General features: G+C 48.1%; 2 protein-coding genes and 1 long non-coding RNA gene across 6 annotated transcripts in view; 2 read left to right on the top strand and 1 right to left on the bottom strand.

The window, feature by feature from the left end:
- lg13h7orf25 (linkage group 13 C7orf25 homolog) overlaps nucleotides 1-2,635 on the top strand; it is a 4,109-nt gene extending 1,474 nt beyond the window's left edge. Inside the window, exon 2 of the mRNA XM_044218964.1 lies at nucleotides 1,196-2,635. Coding sequence (XP_044074899.1) covers nucleotides 1,212-2,456 — 1,245 coding nt within the window. The 5' untranslated portion in view covers nucleotides 1,196-1,211 and the 3' untranslated portion in view covers nucleotides 2,457-2,635. The remainder of the gene's footprint in view (nucleotides 1-1,195) is intronic.
- Nucleotides 2,636-5,416: 2,781 nt separating this feature from the next.
- Nucleotides 5,417-7,777, bottom strand: LOC122886600. 2 transcript variants are annotated; one of them, XR_006380390.1, is made up of 3 exons: nucleotides 7,719-7,777; nucleotides 7,268-7,500; nucleotides 5,417-6,879 (listed from the first exon to the last, which is right to left on the bottom strand). It is a non-coding gene; the product is annotated as an uncharacterized LOC122886600 (long non-coding RNA). The 2 variants fall into 2 exon arrangements; XR_006380389.1 differs by lacking the exon at nucleotides 7,719-7,777 and having other exon boundaries at nucleotides 7,268-7,615.
- A 3,252-nt stretch (nucleotides 7,778-11,029) lies between these two features.
- LOC122887077 (E3 ubiquitin-protein ligase RNF31-like) overlaps nucleotides 11,030-24,681 on the top strand; it is a 32,128-nt gene continuing 18,476 nt past the window's right edge. The window contains exons 1-9 of one of the 3 annotated variants that reach the window (XR_006380471.1): nucleotides 11,030-12,535; nucleotides 14,233-14,323; nucleotides 14,470-14,535; nucleotides 15,398-15,564; nucleotides 16,916-17,046; nucleotides 17,198-17,328; nucleotides 17,431-17,568; nucleotides 18,046-18,287; nucleotides 21,521-21,703. Coding sequence is in view for 2 of the 3 variants with exons in the window: in XM_044219934.1 (XP_044075869.1) it covers nucleotides 12,491-12,535; nucleotides 14,233-14,323; nucleotides 14,470-14,535; nucleotides 15,398-15,564; nucleotides 16,916-17,046; nucleotides 17,198-17,328; nucleotides 17,431-17,568; nucleotides 18,046-18,287; nucleotides 21,521-21,703 (1,194 nt within the window). In the remaining variant the exon portion in view is untranslated. The remainder of the gene's footprint in view (nucleotides 12,536-14,232; nucleotides 14,324-14,469; nucleotides 14,536-15,397; nucleotides 15,565-16,915; nucleotides 17,047-17,197; nucleotides 17,329-17,430; nucleotides 17,569-18,045; nucleotides 18,288-21,520; nucleotides 21,704-24,681) is intronic. The other 2 variants (XM_044219934.1, XM_044219935.1) reach the window with 2 other exon arrangements.

The raw sequence follows: 24,681 nt of genomic DNA, 5'->3' as shown, positions 1-24,681 counted from the left end.
GACCAAAAATAAACTTGTAAAGAATCAGAAGACTCAAAGACTTCGAGCAGTGTGTGGCGTTAGGCTTAGGCTATAGAGGTGATGACATCATAGCTGTGCGCCAGGACTTCCTGTTTGGCAGCTTGTCCAAAAGAAATCCAGTGTTTGAATTCAAGCTTAGATCTTACATCTAAGTGTGAATTAACGGCTGCTGGAGATTTGTCTGGCGTCTTAGTGAAGGCTGTACTTTCCCCAGGTAGGCCTGTCTTGCGTTCTGCCTGGTTTAACCAAAGTTATTTTGTGATGATTATTTTATGGCACAGCGTGCGATCACTCTCACAAATGTGAAGGATTCCTTCAGGATCATCAGCAGCTGAGTTTCCCCTCGGGATCAATAAAGGATTTCTGATTCTGGTTGTTTCACTTTTGTTCTTGCTAATGTCTGAGGGTAATGTCCAAAAACAACAACCTGTGTTTTTTATTTTTATATAAATATTTGTAATGATAATTCGCTGAAATTACAGGAAAGTGCATAGTTTTTATTCAAATAAGATGAGGACCGCAACCACAGCAGCAAGCCGCGCTCTGTATATTTTCCTGCTTTTTTGTCCTTCACCAATCACATGCCCGACTAGCGTGAACTCGATTATTTAAATATTAAAATCTTAATATTTAAATGAAACGATCGTGTCGTTTGGTTGTGAGCAGAGCAGACCAGAGCTCGATCGACTGACATGGGCGTCAAAATGACGTTTTTCCTTTCCGCTCTGGCCGTTTGACATTGTGTGTGCATGCACATTTAAGGTAGCTAGCTAACTATTGTACCTGCTCATCAGCTACTAGAGACTATTAGTCTCATTCTGAGGTCATAATTACAAGATAAGGATTTAAGGTGTTTCTGTTATATTGTCCACCCTCACTGATATAAATGGGGTGGACAAAATAAGAAAGACCTCTCAGTTCAACAGCAGCATCAACTACCTCTAAAAATGATCTAACAGGTGAATCAACACTGAACATTCAAACCTTCATGCAGGAGGACTAATTACTGTGAGTGTTGCTAATAAACTGGACACGGAGTGAACAAGTCCAGGTAACAGGGTACCTTTTGAATTATGTGTCAGATATCTTAAGGTGTTATCTTGATGTAACTTCTGTTGTAGTAAATACATTCAGTCATGTTCGTGTGTTGATCTGTCTGTCTGTCTGTCCTCAGGTATGATGTAGGAGTCATGTCTCTGCAGGTGACGTTGCAGCAGAGAATCAACTCCGCTCAAGTGTTGCTGCAGCGGGCGGAGCAGCTCTGTCAGGGTGTGGAGGGTCACCAGAAGCTCTGCAGTAAACTGCGAGCAGAGCTGCGCTTCCTGCGGCGGGTGGAAGCCGGAGAGCTGCAGGTCAAAGAGTCTCACCTGCACAGTACCAACCTGACTCACCTGACGGCCATCGTGGAGTCGGCCGAGAGTCTGGAGAACGTGGTCGCTCTGTTGCATGTTTTCACCTACCAGGACGCCGCCGGCTGCAGGCAGACGCTGGTGGTGGATGTGGTGGCTAATGGGGGACACACCTGGGTGAAGGCGGTGGGCAGGAAGGCAGAGGCTCTGCACAACATCTGGCAGGGGCGGGGCCAGTACGGAGACAAGAGCATCATCAGGCAGGCCGAGGACTTCCTGCAGGCCAGCCGCCAGCAGCCCGTCCAGTACAGACACCCCCACATTGTCTTTGCCTTCTACAACGGGGTCTCCTGCCCGATGGCTGACCACCTCAGGGACATGGGCATCTCTGTCCGTGGGGACATTGTCGCCGTCAACGCCGTAGTAATGGAGGAGGGAGGAGATGAGGAACAGGAGGAGGACGAGGAGCCAATTGAAGATAACGAGGAGGAGGAGGAGGAGGAGGAGTCTGAGCTGACCAGAGTTGACCGCGGTGCGGTGGTGGCCAGCCTGGCGTTTCCCACTCAGGTGCAGGTGGAGGAGTGTCAGCGCGTTAACCTCGACATCACCACGCTTATCACGTATGTGTCATCACTGAGTCACGGCCACTGTCACTTCACCTTCAGGGAGCCGGTGCTGACAGAGCAGGCGGCCCAGGAGCGCCGCCTGCAGGTGCTGCCGCAGCTTGACGCCTTCATGCAGGGGAAGGAGCTGTTCGCCTGCCACGCTGCTGTCCACGACTTCCAGGTGATTCTGGACACGCTGGGGGGGCCGGGCGAGAAGGAGCGCGCTCAGAAGCTCCTTGCTCGCCTCCACCTGGTGGACGACAGGCCATCGGAGCGCACACTGCGCCTCACGCCCAGCGCCAAGGTCAACCGCCGCTCGCTCATGATCTTCGGCACTGGAGACTCACTGAGAGCCGTTACCATGACGGCAAACAGCCGTTTCGTAAGGGCGGCGGCCAACCAGGGCGTCCGATACAGCGTGTTCATCCACCAACCGAGAGCTCTGACTGAGGGCAAAGAGTGGAGGGCCACGCCCCTCTGAGGCAGACTTCCTGTGCAGGGGCTGATGGGAGTTTCAGTTTGTAAGCTGATCATAAATGTGTAATAATAATCTTGAGTTAAATAAATCTTGAGTTCATGTGAATATAATCTGATCAGCTAATAATGTTTGTTGAATGATTTCAGAATCTATATTCAAAGATCAATAAAGCATCACAGTCACTTCCTGGTCGTCTGTCATTTGTTACTAGAGGTCACATGGTGTCAGGTCACCAGGTACCAGACAGGTGTGTCCTCGTGCCGCATTCACGTCATATCGTTCAGACCGTAATTACGAGCAGCCGAGTGGGGAAACTGTTCACATCAAGCTCCCACTTGTAATTCGGAGTTGGAGTTGGAGAAGTTTCGCCATAAAACCAAACATGAACTTGATAGTCTTCTCAACTAAATAATAGAATCAAGATGCTTTTCTTAGACTCTGTCAACAACATTTTGAATTTGGTAATAAGTGGTAAACAACAAACTGAAAAATCTAACATCACATCAATAGAAGCTATCTCCGGAAACAGTACACAAGATCACGCTGCAATAAATGAACCATTCAGACATTACTACGCTAAAATATACACCCGGACCATGACGCCACCATCTACAGAAGCCGATGCTTTTCTGAGGAATGTCTCCCTCCCAAAACTAAACACAACCCAGGCAGAGAATTTGGATAAACCACTCACCCTAGATAAACTGAGGAAAGCACTGCTACTCATGCCCAACAATAAGTCCACGGGTTTAGATGGATACCCAGAATTTTCTAAACATTTCTGGTCCCTTCTTTCATCCACATTCTTCAAAATGATCTCAGAAATTCTCCATAGTTTTAAAATTCCCCACCGTATGAATATTGCCTTGATCACACTTGTCCTATCCTAAGACCCTACACACTGCTCCAACTACCACCCTATATCTTTAATAAACACTGATGTTAACATTATAAGCAAAGCTTTGGCATTAAGACTAGAATCTGTAATTTCATCACGGATCAGACTGGTTTCATCAAAGGGAGAAATTCCTCAAAACATGAGAAGTTTATTCAACTTAATTCATCTATACACAACCAAATGGATATAAAGATTAAGCATCCTGCCATTACTTTAACTCTAGATATTGAAAAGGCGTTTGACAGGGTTGGCTGGCCCTTTCTCTTCACATCCTTAAACCACTTTGGCTTTGGCCTCTACTTCATCAATTGAACAAGAAGATACATTTTGGGGGACTGAAATTAGCATAGGAGTCCTCTGTTATATTGAGACATAGCATTGAATTAAATGCAGATGGAATCACTTTCTTAAATTTAGCCACAGCAATATCAGATAGACATAGTTTTTGCTCAATGGCGTGTAGTCCAGTAATAGGAGTTCAAAAGTTATTAAATAATGGTCTGATTAAAAAAATAAATAAGGATTCTGTGGAAAGACTATTAAATGTTCAATTTCAATGCCATATACCAGAACAAGGATTTTCCCGTTCCGAGGAGACGTACTGAAGTTTGCATCTCTGTTAGGGACAACCTCCTGCTGTGAGCACTTCTTTTCAGAACTGACTCTTGCAAAGACTCAGTTCCCTCTCAAGACTGACTGACCCAAACCTGGAAAACCAGCTACGAGTAGCATCATCATCATTACCATCTGACATCAGATGCCTCACCGAAGAGAAGCAGCTCCAGCCACCGCATTAGAGGTTTGTTTGATATGTGTTCAATAATTTTGTATGGCCCTCAAAAGATGTTAAAAAATGTCCCCACCCCTGTCTTAATGTCTTTGTGCTTCTGTTGTTGTTGTTGTATAAATACTTTTGTCCTGTAAATACTTATGTTATCCACCTGTGGTAATGAATAACAATAGAAATTGGGGGGACAACTGCTTTGTCCCACGAGATTTCCAAGTCTCACACAGTCTTGCCTCTGGAGCAAGTCAGACAAAATCACTAACCATTATGCAGTGCACTCTTTTTGATCTCATTGATTATTCTGACCTTATTACAGATGATAGCTTTATACTCTGTAGGGAATGTTTTGGGGTTTGTGTTCAGTCATTTCCTGTTTTATTTTGAAATAGTCTCCTTCCCTCAAGTGTCTTTTAGTTTTGCTTCCTGTCTTTGATTGCTTTGATTGCTTTCACCTGTGTCTTGTTGTCTCCCCTCACCTAAGTGTATTTAAGTCTGTGTCCTTTCTTTATTCTTTGTCAGTTCGTCCCTGTTGCTATGTTGGTTCTCTCTTGTCTGCCTTTGGACTTATGTCTGCCTGCCTACCTACCTGTTTGTCACCTGCCTGCCAGCCAACCTGTGTACCTGTCTGCCGGTCTGCTTACCTGTATCTGCCAGTAAGCGCTCAATAAACCACTCAAGTCATCATTCTGCTTCCTCTGTCTGTGTTTGGGTCCTTTCCCTGTTCCCTGCTTGCCAACATATCATTACATAAATGCATGGACATGTTTTTCTAAATCCTGCTGAGACATAAGTCCTTTCATCCTGGATATATTCTTTAGGTGGTAATAGGCTGACTTTGTAATTGTTTTAATGTGGCCTTTGAAATTCAGGTCCATGACTACACCAAGATTTCTGGCTTGGTTTGTCATTTTTAACATTACTGATTGAAGCTGAGCTCTGACTTTTAATCATTCCTCCTTGGCTCAAAAAACATAGACTTCATAGACTTTACTCGGCGCTTGTATTGGACCATAGTCCCCTGGTGACATTGTTATGTAAATGTGTGTGCTGTCTGCATAATATTATTAATCTGAGCCAGTGGCAGCATGTAGATGTTGAACAGAAGAGGCCCCAGTATGGAGCCTTGGGGAACTCCACATGTGATTTTTGTCCACTCAGATGTGTAATTACATATAGACACAAAGTAGTCCCTGTCCTTTAAGTAGGATTATGTTAAAGAAAAACTTGTACTGAAGAGATTTCCTCAAGTGAATAAAAGAATAACTCGATGAGCCCCAGTTGTCATTACATGAATATATGGATTTATTACACACAGATCTGTCGACAGAGAAGCACTGAGGCAGCATGTGCACATGGGCACAGCCAAGACAATACTTAGTTTACATCCAAAAGGTACACTTCTTATAGCAGAATGGTGGGTGGTGGTTTACAGGTTACATCTTCTAAAGATGAGACAAAGAAAGAGACTGTCTCCGTCCCACGTTATCAGTATAAGAAGAACAGAGACTTCGGGGACACTTCTATCTTATGATAGGAACATCTAGTGCCCCATAACCCAAAACAACATAATCACAGGGCCTGAGGCCTCCTTTCTGAAACCATACATTAGTCAATGTATCATAAATTCTATTACACCCATAAACCTCCTAGTCACCCCCAAATTTATCCCACAGATTCAAACCAGTTTAATACAAAGCCAGAAAGTCCCACCCAGTTTTCCAGTCGCTCTAGTAATAAGTTGTGGTCAACCGTGTCAAATGCAGCACTGAGATCCAATAATACCAAGACTGAAATTCTGCCACTGTCGGTGTTTAAGTGGATGTCATTGAAGACTTTAACAAGAGCAGTCTCAGTGCTGTGCTGTGCGCGGAAACCTGACTGTAAGTCATCAAAAAGGCTGTTTAAGGTCTAGAAGTTGTTCAGCTGGTGAAAAACAGCGTTTTCAGTGATTTTCCTTAAAAACGGGAGGTGTGATTTGATTCTATAATTGGTCATTAGTGACGCGTCTAGATTGTTCTTTTTTAAGAGCGGCGTGATGACTGCAGTTTTCAGGGCCTGTGGGAAGACGCCTGAGAGAAGAGACATGTTGACAGTTTGTAGAAGATCTGAGGCCGAGCACTTAGAAACATTTTTTTAAAATATCGAGGCAGCAGGAGGATTTCAGATGTTGTATAATGTCCTCCATGTTTTTATGGTTAATATGATCAAATTGTGTCATGCTATTTGAACTGACTTTAATTGGACACAGGGACAACACATATCCTGTACCTGATATGGAGGCACTGACTGCCTGGCGCATTTTCAGAATTTTGTCAGTGAAGAAGGCAAATTCATTGCTGGCCCTGGTAGATAGAAGTTCAGAGGCTACTGACACAGGAGGTTTTGTTAGCCTGTTGAACGTAACAAACAAGGCACGTCCATTATTATTGCATTTCTCAGTTCTAAATTATAAATGCAAAGTCTCTCTATAGATGTCATAATGAACCTGGAGATTTGTTTTTTGACACCTGCATTCAGCTTTACGACACTCTTTTATTTCTGTTCTTACCAGCGTGGCATTTCTCCATCGAGATCTTTTCTTACCAAAGACAGCGGTCGCCTTAGTGGGTGCAATGGCATCAAATGTTCAGACCCTTGGAGATGAAGTCCAGAGAGTGCCCCTTGTTGTGTGTGGGCTCCGTCACATGCTGAGTCAGTCCAGAGTTATCAAGAACACAATACAGTTCTTTAGTCCCTCTGTCCTGGAGGTTGTCAACATGGATGCTAAAATCACTAACAATGACTACACAGTCAAAGTCAATACAGATTATAGACAGCAGTTAAGTCATAAAAACGTTTGCACAGTATTTAAGGTGCATGTGTATGATCTGTTTAGGATAAAGGTGCCATGTTAAAAGTAGTTAGTTAGCATGCAAAGACTGTCTGTGTGGAGCATAACATAAACTAACATCAACTTAGTGGTGGCTGAGAACTACCACTACAATAATAACCTTATGTTAACCATGGAGAAGATCACAACAATAAAACCTCAATGAATAGACTTCAGTAACATTACATGTAAAAAAGTCCTAAGTTCTATGCTTAGCTATGTACACTGTTACTCTATGCTATGCCCAGTTGTTACATTACCTTTCCGTGGGAGGGAGGTTGCTTGTGGTCTGATGCAGTCTTTTGCTGTGCAGTGTCCGTTAATGCAGATGGAGGAAGCTGGTCATGCCGTCTGTTCTCCTCAGAGTTAGCCGCTCGGCGCTAAGCTACTTTTTGCTCTTGTTGTTTGTTAAAGTTAGCTGGCAGACTTTGGATCATAGCTGCTCACGCTAACTAAACTTGTTGTAGGGATCTAGCAGGCTCTCGCAGTGTTGCTGTAAGATTCAATTCAATTCAAGAGAGGGAGAAAGAGGGAGATAGAGGGGGAGATTGAGAGAGAAGGGGGGGAGGGGGGCACAATGCAAATTCCACCTAGAATTTTAAAATAATAATAATAATGTAATGGTAGTGGTAATATTAATAAAATCATAATAATAGGAATGATAGTGATAGGAATAATAATGATAATAGTAATAAGCGTAATTATAATAACTGTAGTAGCAGTTGTTGAGCAGGAACACGGGGGCAGCAGGCGGCTCACAACCACAGATCCAGACTCTGCAGGAACACGGGGCAGCAGGCGGCTCACAACCACAGATCCAGACTCTGCAGGAACACGGGGGCAGCAGGTGGCCCACAACCACAGATCCAGACTCTGCAGCTCCGGAGGCAGAAATACCTGCTGAAAGCGACAGAAGGAGAGAGGAGAGAAACGAGAAAGCACAGAACTACGGGAGAGAGATGTCGAGTTAGTAACATGCAGTAATGGGATAAACATGCATACAGATTGAGAGGGAGAGGAGGAGAGAGGAAAGAGGTGCATCATGGGAAGTCTGCCGGCAGTCTAGGCCTATAACTAAGGGATGGTTCAGGACTCACTTTTGGAGACTCTAGGAACCACCAGGAACCCTGCATCCTGGGAGTGCAGTGTCCTAGTCGGGTAATAAGGTATTATGAGCTCTTTAAGATACGATGGTGCCTGACCATTAAGAGCTTTGTAGGTGAGGAGAAGGATTTTAAACTCTATTCTGGATTTTACAGGGAGCCAGTGCAGAGAAGCTAATACTGGAGAAATATGATCTCTTTTCCTAGTTCTTGTCAGTACACGAGCTGCAGCGATCTGGATCAACTGGAGAGTCTTAAGGGACTTATTCAGGCAGCCTGATAATAAGGAATTGCAGTAGTCCAGCCTGGAAGTAACAAATGCATGGACTAGTTTATTCGGCATCATTTTGAGGCAGGATGTGCCTGATTTTTGCAATATTACGTAGGTGAAAGAAGGCAGTCCTTGAAGTTAGTTTCATGTGGGAGTTAAAGGATAAATCCTGATCAAAGATAACTCTGAGGTTCCTTACGGTGCTGCTGGAGGCCAGGGCAATGCCATCTAGAGTAACTATATCTTTAGATAATGTGTCTTGGTAAGTGTTTGGGGCCAAGTACAATATGTTAATAATATTAACAATAATAATAATAGTAATAAGACTAATAATAATACTGATTGTAGCAGTGGGTGTTGAGCAGGGACATGGGGGCAGTAGGAGACCCACAATCCAGACTCTGCAGCTCCAGAGGCAGAAAATACTCGCAGAAAGCGACAGACCAGCTGGTATTTAACTTTCTGTGGAAAAATCCGACACATCATATTAGAAAATCTGTAGTGTTAAAAATCATGCAAAAATTGTGGTTTTGATTTCTTCGATTTTTCTACATTAAATTACACATTTAAGATTAATTGGATAAAACAGTTTTTGAGAAACAATTCATCGGTATGGAACTTAATTTCTAAGTTTTTGACCAACTCGTTGGCCTCCCCTTCTTACTGATGTGCAATTATAAGATAAACATAAGACAAAATTCCAATTAAATTACAATCACAACCCCTATTTAGTGTATAGAGCTGTCACCATCAGGCAGACGGTATGGTGCCATTCCTCTGAACCAACCGGGCTCGCAGATCATTTGTGCCTACCAGTATTGCACTGCTGAACAAACTGTGAAACAGAATAACTGAACCTCTGTGTGGGAGGATGCTGCACCTTATGTAGAGCACTTTAATGAAATGTGGTGAATACGTCTATAATAATGTTATGGTGGTCTGTTGTTGAGGTTTGTTGTTGTTGAAGGTGGTATAGTTTGTATTATAGTCTGTTTATTTATCTGACGATTATGGCACATGATACATTTTCGAAAAGACCAATAAATATATCTATTAGCAGAATATCACAAACAAGCTTTATTGTCATGGAAAATGATCTACAGTGGCAAGAAAAAGTATGTGAACCTTTTGTAATTTCATGGTTTTCTGAATAAAATTGTCATAAAATGTGATCTGACCTTCATCTAAGTCAAGAGTGTTGACACACATAATGTGTCTAAAGATAATTACACAAAAAAGTTCCGATCTTTCATGTCTTTATTGAACAGTCATTCAACATTCAAAATGGCCGTGGAAAAAGTAAGTGAACCCTTGAGTTAATGACCTCAAAAAAGCTAATTGGAGTCAGGTTTTAGCACACCTGGAGTCTCGATAAGATAATACGTTTGGAGGTGTGGACTACAGCTACTTTGACTGATAAAAATCCCCTCAAGTGTTTGGAGTTTGCTCTGCACAAGAAGAACACGCTCATGTGAGCCATGCCTCGCCAAAAAGCGCTTTCAGAGGAGCTACGATCAGGAATTGTTGCTTTACATAAAGCTGGAAAGGGTTACAAAGTGATTTCAGAGACTTTAGAAATTCGACAGTTAGGCAAACAATCTACAAACGGAGACGCTTTGAGACTGTTGCTACTCTAACAAGAAGTGGGCGCCCAGTCAAAATGACACCAAGAGCACAACGAAGACTCATCAATGAGGTAAAGAAACAACTCCGAATGACAGCCAGAGATCTGAAGGCATCATTGGAACTTGCTAACATCTCTGTTCATGGGTCTACAATACGTAAAACACTGAACGAGCAGGGTATCCACGGCAGGACACTGCGAAGGAAGCCGCTGCTTACTAAAAAGAACATCGCTGCACGCCTGAAGTTTGCAAAAAAGCACACTGACACTCCACAGCGGTATTGGCAAAATGTTTTGTGGACTGATGAAACTAAGATTGATATTTGGAAAAAAACACACAGCGCTACATCTGGCGTAGAAAGGGCACGGCATGAAAACATCATCCCAACTGTAAAGTACGGTGCAGGAAACATCTGGATCTGGGCCTGCTTGCAGTCATTGAGGGGAAGATGAATTCCCAAGAATATCAGACAATTCTTCAGGATAATGTGAGGACGTCTGTACGTCAGCGGAAACTGTAGAAGCTGGGTGGTGCAACAGGACAACGACCCAAAACACCAACAAACAGAATGCTTCAGAAAAACTAAATCTGCCTTTTGGAGTGGAGTCGGAGCCCAGACCTCAACCCAGCAGAGACGCTACGGACTGACTCGAAGAGGGCTGCGCACATGAGACGTCCAAAGACTATGACTAAAGCAGTTCTGCCAGGAAGAACGGGCTAAAATTCCTCCTCAGCGATCTGAGCGACCTGTGGCTGTGGATCTGTGCAGGTCCGATCCACAGCCACAGGTTATTAACTCAAGGGTTCACTTACTTTTTCCACGGCCATTTTGAATGTTGAATGACTGTTCAATAAAGACATGAAAGATCGGAACTTTTTTGTGTAATTATCTTTAGACACATTATGTGTGTCAACACTCTTGACTTAGATGAAGGTCAGATCACATTTAATGACAAATTTATTCAGAAAACCATGAAATTCCAAAAGGTTCACGTACTTTTTCTTGCCACTGTACAATCACAATTTCTCTCCTCAACGTTATTATATTTGGAACAATGGCCACATTTTATACAAAAACAGATTATCTTTTTAAAGAATTAGTTTGAAAGGAAGATTGATTTGGTGGATCAGCTGCTCAACTCACACGGTCATCGCATTACTTACAGTGAATTTATCTCCCATTTGAATTTTCCAATCTCGACTAAAGAATATAACCTCGAAATGTGAGCGGTGCCTGTTGGTTCTGTGACTGTATGAGAAGTGTTCCTCATCCTGCTGAAATCTCATCACCCTATTGACCCTCCTTGTGGTGGAATCTGTTTAGTACCATCTAAAAATAATAATAGAGCTGTGCGATCCTTATTTCAGCATGAGAGCATTTCTGTTCCTGTTGCCTCAGAAATACCTCATCACCAATAAGATAAGTCATTTAAGCTTATACATAAAGTCTATCCTGTAAAACATTTTCGTAAAAGATTTAAGAATGATATTAATGTTTCGTGTTCATTTTGCTCTGCACATCCTGAAACTGTGCCTCATTTATTTGGGCATTGTTACTAAGAGACTGTGGCAAGAGGTTTCTTGCTGTTTCCTGATGTTGCTCTTATGGCTGATTTTACTTTATTGTAGAAACATGTTTGTTTTTTTAAGTTACCACAGAAAGAATGAGAAACAAGCGTACATCATCAATCTTAATATTATTTTAGCTAAGTTTTCATAAATGTCAGTTGCCAACAGAAAACCTCTCCTCAGATTTTCATAAAGAACGTGAGCTGTACTTCCAGACTCTTAAATCCTGCACTAAGAGGACAGCTGTACAAACAGCTGAGTGTATTTTTAATGTCTTTATTTAACTAGTCAGTTTTATTTATATATGTACTTATTTTGTATTCATTATTTTCATTCTTATTTTAATTATAATTTATATTTTCTTTCTATTTGTTATGTGTTGTTTGTGAACCCTCCCTGCCATTTTGTTCACATGAATGTATCTAGCTCTTTAATGTAGGCTACTCAATAAAGTTTAATTTGTTTTTTAAATCAGACGGTGATGGAGCAGGTCTGCGTCGGTCTGGCTCGTCTCAAACAAGCCTTTCAACTCACGGGCCTGCTGCTGCACACCAGTCCAGCTGTTGGTGGTGATGAGTCTATGAACTGGTTTAACAGACAGGAAGTTAAAGTTTCTGATAGTAAGTAAAGAATGCAAAAACATCAGAAGATGAACCTGTTTGGGGGGAAAGGAGTGTAAGTAGATAAGTGTTTCTATGAAACTTCTTTTAAAAACCAGTTGGATTATCTGAAAATTACCTGAAAACAGCTGTTTTTCTGGGCTAAGAAAAAGTATGTAGCGCGCTCTTAATTTGAAAACCCGGAAGCGGACGTGGGTGTGTCACGTTTAAATGAATGCCTCCGAATGGCAGCCTGTTAGCCTGTTAGCCTGTTAGCCGGTAATATAACAGTTTATGAGTTGAGTTTTTGGATAAAATGCCGAGAGTTGGAGCTGAGGCGGAGCTGCGGACTCTAACGGAGGTGAGAACAAAACTTAAACCCTTTGACTTCAATTCAAAATCTAACTTTATGAGACTAAAATTAAGTTAGCGTCTCACTTGACATGCTGCTAACTGACTAGCGAGCGAGGCTAACAGGGAAGATCCATTAAGCTCCATTCTGAAGTGTTAGCTTAATGCTAAAAACAACAAGAACTAACCTGGTTAATGTATCTGCTCCTCTTCCTCCCGCTCCTCCTCTTCCTCCCGCTCCTCCTCCTCCTCTCCTCCTTCTGCTCCTCTCCACCTTCTGCTCCTCCTCTCCTCCTCCTTCTCCGCTCCCCCCCGCTCCTCCACCCTCCTCCTCCCCCCTGCTCCTCCTCCCCCTCTCCTCCTCTCCTCCCTCCCCGCTCCTCCTCCTCCTCCCCCCATCCCCCCTCTCCCCTCCCCCTCCTCCTCCCTCTCTTCCTCCCCCGCTCCTCCTCCTCCTCCCCCTCTCCTCCACCCCCCCCCCCCTTCTCCTCCTCCTCTCCCCCCCGCTCCTCCTCCTCTCCTCCTTCTGCTCCTCTCCTCCTTCTGCTCCTCCTCTCCTCCTCCTTCTCCGCTCCCCCCGCTCCTCCACCCTCCTCCTCCCCTGCTCCTCCTCTCCCCCTTCTCCTCTCCTCCTCCCCCGCTCCTCCTCCTCCTCCCCCCATCCCCCTCTCTCCGCTCCCCCTCCTCCTCCTCTTCCTCCCCCTCCTCCTCCTCCTCCTCCCCTCTCTCCTCCACCCCCACCCCCTTCTCCTCCTCCTCTCTCTCCCCCTCCTCCTCCTCTCCTCCTTCTGCTCCTCTCCACCTTCTGCTCCTCCTCTCCTCCTCCTTCTCCGCTCCCCCGCTCCTCCACCCTCCTCCTCCTCCCCTGCTCCTCCTCCCCCTTCTCCTCTCCTCCTCCCCTCCTCCTCCTCCTCCTCCTCCCCATCCCCCTCTCCCGCTCCCCCTCCTCCTCCTCTTCCTCCCTCCGCTCCTCCTCCTCCTCCCCTCCCCTGCTCCTCCTCCCCCTTCTCCTCTCTCCTCCTCCCCGCTCCTCCTCCTCCCCCATCCCCTCTCTCCCGCTCCCCCTCCTCCTCCTCTTCCTCCCCTCCGCTCCTCCTCCTCTCCTCCCCCCTCCCCTGCTCCTCCTCTCCTCCCCCTCCCCTGCTCCTCCCCCTTCTCCTCTCCTCCTCCCCCCTCCTCCCCCTCCCCCCTCTCTCCTCCTCCTCCCCCTCCTCCTCCTCCTCCTCCCTCCGCTCCTCCTCCTCTCCTCCCCTCCCCTGCTCCTCCCCCCCGCTCCTCCTCCTCCTCCCCCCCCTCCTCCTCCCTCCTCTCTCCTCTCTCTCCTCCCCCCCTCCTCCTCTTCTCCCCCCTCCTCCTCCTCCTCCCCCCTCCCCGCTCCCCCCCCCTCCTCCTCCCCCGCTCCTCCTCCTCCTCCTCCCCTCCTCCTCCCCTCCTCCTCCCCCCCCCCCTGCCCCCCTCCTCCTCCTCCCCGCTCCTCCTCCTCCTCCCCCTCCTCCCCCCTCTCTCCCTCCTCCTCCCCCCTCCCCTCCCCCTCCTCCCGCTCCTCCTCCTCCCCCTGCTCCTCCTCCCCCTCCTCCTCCCCCCTCCCTCCTCCTCCTCCCCCCTCCCCTCCCCTCCTCTCTCTCTCCTCCTCCTCCCTCCTCCCTCCTCCTCCCCCTCCCCTCCCCCCCTCCTCCTCCTCCTCCTCCTCCTCCTCCTCCTCCTCAGTGTCAGTACAGTTACCCGGTGGAGACTCAGCGTGACCTTCAGAGCGTTCGCTCCGTCTTCTCTGATCTTCGTCTCTACGAGGATTTTTACTGTAAGTAGAAAAGTTCACAGTAATGCAGCACTTCCTGCGTGTCTTTCACAATAAAAGAGACTTATTACCAATCATGAGTCATTATTGATGATCGACGATGAGTAACGCTGAAGATGAAGATGAAGGTGTCCTGTTGTCTCTGACAGGTTTTCCAAACAAAGAGAAGAAGAAGCTGGTTTACCTGGCTGGGACGGTTCCTGTTCTCTATGAAGGTGCGCTGATCCCTGATCAAACCAGCTGTGGTAAACTGTGTCCCACCCTTCATCATCATCATCATCATCATCATCATCTCATTAAGCATCATGAATCCAAAGATAATTCTGTAAAAGTTCTTAATTTAGGAATCAAAAGAAATCAAAAGAAAATTATTTACATTCTGTAAATATTTCAGCAAATTGTGAAAATATATGAACAATATCCAAAACTCAGTCTGGTCTGGATCAGTCTGGTCCGGTCAGTCTGGTCGGATCAGTCTGCTCCGATCAGTCTGGTCCGGGTCAGTCTGGTCCGGATCAGTCTGGTCCCGATCAGTCTGGTCCGGATCAGTCTGCTCCCGATCAGTCTGGTCCGGATCAGTCTGGTCCGGGTCAGTCTGCTCCCGATCAGTCTGGTCCGGTCAGTCTGGTCCCGATCAGTCTGGTCCCGGTCAGTCTGGTCCGGGTCAGTCTGCTCCCGATCAGTCTGGTCCCGGTCAGTCTGGTCCGGATCAGTCTGCTCCCGATCAGTCTGCTCCCGATCAGTCTGCTCCCGATCAGTCTGGTCCCGATCAGTCTGCTCCCGATCAGTCTGCTCCCGATCAGTCTGGTCCCGATCAGTCTGGTCCCGATCAGTCTGGTCCGGATCAGTCTGGTCCAGGTCAGTCTGGTCCCGGATCAGTCTGGTCCGGATCAGTCTGCTCCCGGTCAGTCTGGTCCGGATCAGTCTGGTCCGGATCAGTCTGCTCCAGGTCAGTCTGGTCCGGATCAGTCTGGTCCAGATCAGTCTGGTCCCGATCAGTCTGGTCCCGGTCAGTCTGGTCCCGGATCAGTCTGGTCTGGTTTTGCTGACTCTTTGATGTCATATGTGTCTTAACAGGAAGTGAGTATAATATCCCAGTGTGCATCTGGCTTCATGAGACCCACCCGGTGTCCCGACCTCGCTGTTACGTCTGTCCCTCTGTCTCCATGGTGATCAACCCGTCCTGCCCCTGTGTGGACGCCTCCGGCAACATCAGTCTGGACGGACTGAAGAACTGGACTCATGTAAGACCCACTGAGCATGCTCATTAATCTGGTTGGACAGCTGGTTAGTTAGATGGTTACCTGCTGCTTGCCCAGGTAGTGAGGCAGCAGGCTAAGCTACCTGGGGAACCTGGTCCTGGGGAACCTGGTCCTGGGGAACCGGTTCCCCGGCCTGCCCCTATGTGGAGAGTTGTGGATCATGTGGTTCGGCTGGCTTGCCAGATGGCCTGGATGGACAAACTCCAATTACCCCTCCAGGATCTCAGCGAGAGTAAACAGCTGATCCTGGACCAGGACAGAATCCACATCAGTCCTCAAATGCATCTAGTAACGACATCTGTATAAAACTGTAAAAGGCGAGTAGAATACATTAGAAGTAGAACAGAAGTAGAAAAGTTTCCTCAGTATCTCCCTTGCGACCACAAAGTCTGGTCAAACACAGACATTCACCGCAGGTGATAAGCAACGAAGCGCTGATCTTTGATTTTCAAACAAAGGAGCAACATCTCCACACTTGGGACGCCGCTCCAGCCCCGAGCCCCGAGCCCCGAGCCCCGAGCCCCGAGCCCCGAGCCCCGAGCCCCGAGCCCCGAGCCCCGAGCCCCGAGCCCCGAGCCCGCCTGTAACCTCGGCTGTGTACCTGCCTGCTGACCAGGTGAGAGCACAGCTGATGAAACTCCACTCTAACAAGGCTGCAGGACCTGATGGAGTTAGCCCGGGCTGCTAAAAGCCTGTCCCCCCAGCTATGTGGAGTCCTGTGCCGAAGACGCCGCGTCCCGATGGCTCCAAGGACCACAGACCGGCACTGACCTCCCACAGGAAGTCGTTCCTGCCTGTGGCCGTCAGACTCTTTAGCTCCTCCCTCTAAGTGTCAGTCTGGATGACCGAAGTCACTGAACTGGACACTGATCATTAACATCTCTGCAGCGCTTGAATAATTGTGCGATATTCTGTGTTTAATACTCCGGTTCGATATCCTCTGCTGACTAGTGCTCACGCACCAGCGTGCTGCCTGGCGCTGTGGCGCCGTCTCGTCCTGCTCTGATTTCTTCTGATTTGCTGAGTGCTTCTCTTCCTGTGTGACTGACTGACAGCGAGCTGCTGTAGCGAAGAGTTTCCCCTCCGGGATCAATAAAGGATTTCTGATTCTGACAGTCACTTCAACAGACTGCCTTTAGTTTGCCTCTAAGAAAAATGTGTTTTGATCTTTAACTGAAAACCAAGAAATGGATTCTTTAATTAAGAAAATCAAAACGACAAATTAATTAGAGTTCCGTTATCTCATTAATATGATTCAAGTGGAAAGTACAGATAATAATAACCTGCCAGTGTGTTAAAGGTGTCGATAATGTTGTCTGTCACTTCCTGTTAGGGTGCGTCAAACCTGTCACTGCTCGTGTCAGAGATGAGGCAGGCCTTCCAGAAGGACACGCCCCTTTATGCCAGGTCACCTGTACAAGCCCCGCCCCCTGCAGGTGTGCAGGTGTCACAGTCAGCTGGAAGGTCAGACACCGCTCTCTTATCGTCCTGTGCTGTTCAGATGTATCAGTGATTATTGGTAATAATCAGTAACGTCACTGATATCCTGCTCTGAGTGAACACACGAAGACAAAATCACAAAAAGTTATTTTATTTTTGTTTTCTCCTCCTGCAGCATCCAGCATCCCACCTCCATTACCTCCTCCTCCTCCTCCTCCTCCTCCTCCTCCTCCTCCTGCATCACCTCCTCCTCTCCACACAGCAGTCGTCTCTCCCTCACCTCTTCCCACCTGTCTGGACAGAAAGGTAAACTTCCTGTGGGTCTGTGATGATGCATGACGGCCGTTCTGCAGCAGAGCTAATATTGTATTAAAGTGACCTGATGAAGCCCCTCCCCCTCTGTTGCAGCCAGGCAGTGGGAGCAGAGCAGGGAGGTGAGGGTGAGGAGGTCGTACACCGAGGAGCTGCTGGGGATCGACTTCAGTGCTCCTCCTCCTTCATCTTCCTCCTCCAACAACCCCTTCCTGAGCTCCTCCTCCTCCTCAGGTGAGACAGCAGCAGGAAAGTACCTGAGCTGATGTTAATGAACGGGTCCATGTGACAGGTCTACAGGTATGGTCACATGACACTTCATCCTAAGAATATTCCTGTTCACTTCTTTAAAGCCAGCACGATGGATGAATTTAAGCCTGTGTTTCAAACTGTGAGGCGCCTCCCCAGAAGGGAGAGCTGAAGGGGGGATGAAGAGGCGGAGGTGAGCTAAAGATACCGTGAGAAGAAAGGGACAGGTGTTGTTAAAGCCACAGGAAGTCAGTTATTGTAGTTTGTCAGCAGTTGGAGCTGCGGCTGTGACACCGAGCTCATGGAGGAGATTAAGCTACTTTAAAACACTTAGAGCCCGATCCTTCTTCTCAAAGTCAAATCTGAACACACAAACATGTTGTCTCAAGTTCATCTGAGGGGGGGCCACGGTGTCAGATCTCTGGTCTCTTACACTGTTTATAGTGGTCCTTGTCTTTGCAGGTGTCCCCCCTACAGACCCTCTCAGCAGGATGATGGGAGCTCTGAGGCTGGACAAAGAGTCCAGCAGAGACCGGCAGGCTGAGTCACCTGTACAGATGGTCCAATCAGAAGCTGCCAGAGGCAGACGTACGGCAGGTTGTGTGGTTTTGGTTCCAGGTTCTGGACCAGCAGCTGGACTGCACCAGGACTTCAGTACTCAGAGACTTCAGGCACAACCAGAAGCTGGACTGGACCATATTAAGGTGAGGTGGACTGGACTACTGGGTCTCAGATGGTCACTGTGTCAGATTAGGCGATTACAGACTACATGTTGGTCCCCTACCAATCATCGCTTGCCGTCTTTCATTATTTGATCTCGTGTTATATCTCGTGTTTTGGATCTTATTTACTTTAATTATTTGTTTTTATTGTAGAGCACTTTATAACTTTTTTTAAAAGGTGCTATATAAATGAAGTTATTATTATTTATTATTATTTCAGTGTTTCCCACAGGATTTTGTGAGACTGCGGTGGCTGGATCTTGGATCGGCATGGTCCCCCGGAAGAAATATTTTATATTTTAAAGTTAAATGCATCAATCTAGTGCACTTTGAGAGCAAAATTAAAAGGCTAGTTCGATGAAGAACTTTGTGCTCTTAAACACATTCAGGGTTTTCCATAGGATTCTGGAGGGCTTAGGTGCTGTGGTTGCGATGGGCGGGATGGGGGTGGGGGGGGGGGGGTCTGGAGGAGGGATTCAAGGGCCAAGCGGAAGACCACAGGCGGACGGCCTGGGGGCAGGACAGAAACGGGGCTGGGGGCCTCAGGCAGACGGCCTGAGGGCGGGACAGGTGTGGAGCAGAAACCCTCAGGCGGGCGGCCTGGAGGCATGGCAAAGTCTGGACCTCCGGTGGACGGCCAGATGTGTGGAGCAACTCAGGAGGTTGGCAACGAAGGAGAAACCTCTCCGGAGGCCGGACTGGAGACCGGCGCCGAAGACAAAAGCCCTCTGGTGGTCGGCGACAAATGCGCAATCACTCTGAAGGTCGGAAGCGTGGCTGGAGATCAGGACCGGGGGTCTATGATTGGAGAGCTGAGCCAGAGGCCGGCGACAGGACAGCAGGACTGGAGGCCGGCGACAGGGAGACTGGCAGGGGAGCCGGCGAAGCCAGTGATGCCAGGAACCCAGGAGGCTAATGCTGAACAGGATTTTGCTGCAGCTCATGGGGATCAGGAGACTGCTGCAACTCCACAGGAACAGGAAGCAGCTGTAGCACAGGAACTGGTGATCCCAGCAACTCAGAAACAGGTGTCAGCTGCAGCTTAGTAGGTACAAGAGACAGCTGCAGTGCAGAAATTGGACACAGCTGCAGCTCCACAGGAACAGGATTCAGCTGCATCTCCGCATGGACAGGAGTGTGCTGCAGCTCAGGAGACTCAGGAGGCCACTGCGGCCTAACCGGAACAGGAGATGGTTGCGGCCCAACCGGGCCACGAGGTGGCTGCGATCCAGCAGAGGCAGGGGATTGCTGCAGCACGGGAACAGCAGACAGCTGCAGCTCAGGAGGTTCAGGTGTCAGCCGGACTACCGACTGGAGGCCAGACAGGACTGGAGACATCTCTGTGGCGTTGGGCAACCGTGCAGGGCAGCGGTGAGGTACGATGTCGGCAGGAGCCACACTTCCTTCTGGGGGAACAGCCTGATGGCTGCAAGGCTGCTAGCAGGCTGGGATGCAGACTGGTTGCTAGCAGGCTGGGATGCAAGCTAAGCCAAACATCAGAGTTGCTGAGAGAATCTATTTATTTATTTATGGAACCATACTGTCTAATTTATTTATTTCATAGCCATATTTATTAATATCATAGGCATATTTATGTATTTATTTAATATTGACTAAAATGGCATTCCATAGTTTGTCTCAGCCAGTTGCTAAGTTTACAAGAATTTGCCAAATTTTAGATATGATAAACAGTTAGGCTACATACAGATGACTTTCGTTTTAGCTTGTTGGTAACAATTCGCTGTTAGCTGAACAAGTGCGCTGTGGTTGTAACAACTGCAGACAGAGCAGGTGGAAATATCGCTTCTCTACTTTTTCTACTTTTATTCGAGTTGACGTTACGTTCACGTCACCTGTTTCACTGTCTCCATGGCGGCCTCTCACGCACACGATAGACGGTGAATTAACAGTGTTATGAGTCTGTCTTAATTCGGCGTGTATCTGATCCACCAACCAGCACGTATTTTAGTGAGAAATCATAATTTCTGAGACGTTCACCTCTCGTTCCCATGGTGTTCTCCCACTGAAATAGCACAGCTAAACAACGGAGGCTGGTAGCGAGTTGAGGCACAAAATCCAAAATGTGAAGTACGGAAAGTATGTAAGTACGGAAATACAGTTTGTCTTTATGAATTATATTGATGCCAAATTGGCAAGAAGTCGACATATGACGCCTTTTATCTTGTGTTTCTAGAGTTATGTGTTTTTGCGGACAGGTAAGAAATTGTTAATATGTCATATTTCTTAAAGGGAGTTTGGCGTAATATTTCCCCGGAGCGCGCAGGGAGCTTCCCATAAACGTTAAAAAATATACATGTATATATTTTTTTAACGTTTTGTCACCACTACAGAAACACTAGAACTGCTAAAGTATGATATGGTTGTCTATTGACTGCGGTTAGTTATTGGTTGATTAATGGTTTACAGTCTAATAATGTGTGTTTGTATTGATTACTGATGGTGGCTGATCAGGCTAATTATCAGCTAATTGTACTCAGTTTCTAACGGCAGCGTGCAGTAAATGTTGCCCTTTGTGTGCCTGTTTTTAAACTACTTTCCTAATTAAACATGATGTGCTTGATGGTGTTTGACTCCTGATGAAAGCTCAGCAGTCTCGTTGCCCTTCAGCTTCCCTTTTTAACATGTATTCACCCAGAAAAAGCTCACATTTCTCTGTATAATATGAGCTCCTCTTCCTGTCAGCTGCTGTGTGTCTGCAGTGTATTTACAGATTTGGTATTTTATTTATTTAATTTTCAGATATGTTTTCAACATACATGAATAACCATAAATATACCATATAACATCTAACATGAGTTTAACACTACAGTTTGTCAAAAATCATACATTTTATTGGGGACCCACTCAAATGACCAGCTGTGGGCCCCGGGACTCACTACATTGAAAACCAATGAACATCACTGCTCTCTGCTCTGCTGTCAATTATTTGGAAACACTGTATTATTATTATTAATATTTCACAGCCTGCGTGATGTTGTCGGATCGTCCTAGGGACTGGCTACCCGGAACATGAATGTAAACAAACAACTGTGTCCGAAGTGGTGTGTTTTATACTGGCTGTTTTGAGTTGATACCAATTTTCGTTCCCGATACCCTACGTATGTCAGGTCGGGCTATTATCGAGCTGATATTGTGTAGTCCTAACCCGGCGTAAGCATGTCTCAGCAGGTCTCAACTCTCTCTTCCTCCTTCAGATGGCGGCTTGTCTTCCTCCGGACCAGGCGGCCATCTTCCTGTCTCTGATGACCATGGAGGGGCGGAGCTTCAGCCCAGGTGATGTCATGGAGGCGGTCCAACTCAACAGAGATTTCCCATCAGCCCTCAAGTTTCTGACTCACAGCTGCCCTATCTGTCAGGAGCAGGGTTCCTTCAGCAAGGTGAGAGATGCGTCATCTGACTCAGCCAATCAGAGACCAGACAGTCTCTGTCTGTGTTTCCTGTAGATCATCACCATGACTCCCTGGTTGTGTTCGAAATCGTATACTAACATACTATTCATACTAGAATAGTACAAGAATTTGAGTATACGTCGTGAGCTTACTGGACATATTCAACCGCCCCATAATGCATTGTGTTGGGAAATAAAATGGTTTAAAGGGGCACCAAATTGTGTTGGTGCAATCAATCAACTTTGGCTATCAGAATTATCAAAGATAATAATAAATAATAACTTTAAATAAGTTCCTTGGGGGCACCACCTTTAAAGAAGGGAAAAGGATAGCCAATTAATTGATTGATTCTCAGTCTCATAAAATATACTAAACTATTAATTTGGAACTCTGATTAATAGTTATATTAATAACTAGAACCAAAATTACCATCAACAGCTAAAGGCTGAAGGATTTCAACATGGAGGTTGGCAGCATTCACTCTTGTGCAACATTAAATAGACCAGCATGTATACCCACAAGCATTTATTTAAAAAAAAAAGCAAAATAACACAATACGATATGACTAAGTACTAACTAAAGAACAATGGGAGTGTGTGAGGGCGTATGTGAGAGGGGGAAGAGGAGTGTGGCCGTATGTGAGAGGAGTGTCAGTGTGTGAGGGCGTATGTGAGAGGGGGAGGAGGAGTGAGGGTGTGTGTGAGAGGGGGAGGAAGAGTGAGGGCGTATGTGAGAGGGGGAGGAGGAGTGTGGGTGTGTGAGGGTGTGTGTGAGAGGGGGAGGAGGAGTGAGGGCGTATGTGAGAGGGGGAGGAGGAGTGTCGGTGTGTGAGGGCGTATGTGAGAGGGGAGGAAGAGTGAGGTGTGTGTGAGAGGGGGAGGAGGAGTGTGGGTGTGTGTGAGAGGGAGCGGAGGAGTGTCGGTGTGTGAGGGTGTATGTGAGAGGGGGCGGAGGAGTGAGGGCGTATGTGAGAGGGGGGAGAGTGTCGGTGTGTGAGGCGTATGTGAGGGGGGGAGGAGTGTCGGTGTGTGAGGGCGTATGTGAGAGGGGCGGAGGAGGTGTGGGCGTATGTGAGGGGGAGGAGGTGTGTGGCGTATGTGAGAGTGGGAGGAGTGTCAGTGTGTGTGTATGTGAGGGGGAGTGTCCCAGTGTGAGAGGGTATGGAGGAGGAGGTCGGTGAGGGCGTATGTGAGAGAGGGGAGGAGTGTCAGTGTGTGAGGGCGTATGTGAGAGGGGAGGAGGAGGTGTCGGTGAGGCGTATGTGAGAGGGGAGGAGTGTCAGTGTGTGAGGGCGTATGTGAGAGGGGGAGGAGGAGTGTGGGTGTGTGAGGGCGTATGTGAGAGGGGGAGGAGGAGTGTGGTGTGTGGGTGTGTGTGAGGGGGAGGAGGAGTGAGGGCGTGTGAGAGGGGGAGGAGGAGGTCGGTGTGTGAGGGCGTATGTGAGAGGGGAGGAGGAGGAGGAGGTGTGAGGGCGTATGTGAGGGGCGGAGGAGTGAGGGCGTATGTGAGAGGCGGAGGAGGTGAGGCGTATGTGTGATGTGAGGGCGGAGAGAGGAGGGTGAGCGTATGTGAGGGGAGAGGAGGAGTGAGGCGTATGTGAGGCGGCGGAGAGGTGAGGCGTATGTGAGGGAGGAGGAGGAGTGAGGCGATGAGAGGGGAGGAGGAGGAGGTGGGCGATGTGAGAGGGGAGGAGGAGTGTCAGTGTGTGAGGGCGTAGATGAGAGGGGGAGGAGGCGGTGGCGGTGAGGGCGTGATGCGTATGAGAGGAGGAGGAGGTGTGTCGGTGTGTGAGGCGGATGTGGCGGGGGGGAGGAGTGTGTGGGGTAGGTGAGGAGGAGGAGTAGGAGGCGGAGGTGAGGGTATGGAGGAGGAGGAGGGCGTAGTGAGAGGGGAGGAGGAGTGTGGGCGTATGTGAGAGGAGGAGGAGGTCAGTGTGTGAGGCGTATGTGAGGGGAGGAGGAGTGTCGGTGTGTGAGGGCGTATGTGAGAGGGGGAGGAGGAGAGTGGTGTGTGAGGGCGTATGTGAGGCGGAGGGAGTGAGCGGATGTGAGGCGTATGTGAGGGGGGTGGAGGGTGAGGAGGAGAGGCGTATGTGAGGGGCGGAGGAGTGAGGCGTATGTGAGGGGAGGGGGAGGAGGTGAGGTGAATGAGGCGTATGTGAGAGGGGAGGAGGAGGAGTGTGGGGCATATGAGAGGGGAGGAGGAGTGTCAGTGTGTGTGGGCGTATGTGAGAGGGGCGGAGTGAGGGCGTATGTGAGAGAGGGGAGGTGAGTGTGGGCGTATGTGAGAGGGGAGGAGGGAGTGCCGGTGTGTGGGGCGTATGTGAGAGGGAGGAGGAGGAGTGAGGCGGGGTGAGGGGGAGGAGGTGTGGGCGTATGTGAGAGGGGGAGGAGTGTCAGTGTGTGAGGCGTATGTGAGAGAGGCGGAGGAGTGTGGGCGTATGTGAGGGGAGGAGGAGTGTGAGAGGTGTGAGAGGCGGAGGAGGTGGGGAGGTGTGAGTGTGTGGGAGAGGGGGAGGAGAGTGGGCGTATGTGAGAGGGGAGGAGTGTGGGGTGTGTGAGAGGGGAGGAGGAGTGTCAGTGTGTGAGGGCGTATGTGAGAGGGGGAGGAGGAGTGTCGGTGTGTGAGGGCGTATGTGAGAGGGGGAGGAGGAGTGTGGGTGTGTGAGGGCGTATGTGAGGGGGCGGAGGAGTGAGGGCGTATGTGAGGGGGCGGAGGAGTGAGGGCGTATGTGAGCGGAGGAGTGTCGGTGAATGAGGGCGTATGTGAGAGGGGGAGGAGGAGTGTGGGCATATGTGAGAGGGGGAGGAGGAGTGTCAGTGTGTGAGGGCGTATGTGAGAGGGGGCGGAGTGAGGGCGTATGTGAGAGGGGGCGGAGGAGTGTGGGCGTATGTGAGAGGCGGAGGAGTGTCGGTGTGTGAGGGGCGATGTGAGAGGGGGAGGAGGAGGTCGGTGTGTGAGGGCGT

The sequence above is a fragment of the Siniperca chuatsi genome, linkage group LG13, assembly GCF_020085105.1.
Source record: "Siniperca chuatsi isolate FFG_IHB_CAS linkage group LG13, ASM2008510v1, whole genome shotgun sequence".
Taxonomy (NCBI): domain Eukaryota; kingdom Metazoa; phylum Chordata; class Actinopteri; order Centrarchiformes; family Sinipercidae; genus Siniperca; species Siniperca chuatsi.
Note: the sequence above shows the minus strand (reverse complement) of the source record. Positions and strands in the feature narration are given on the sequence as shown.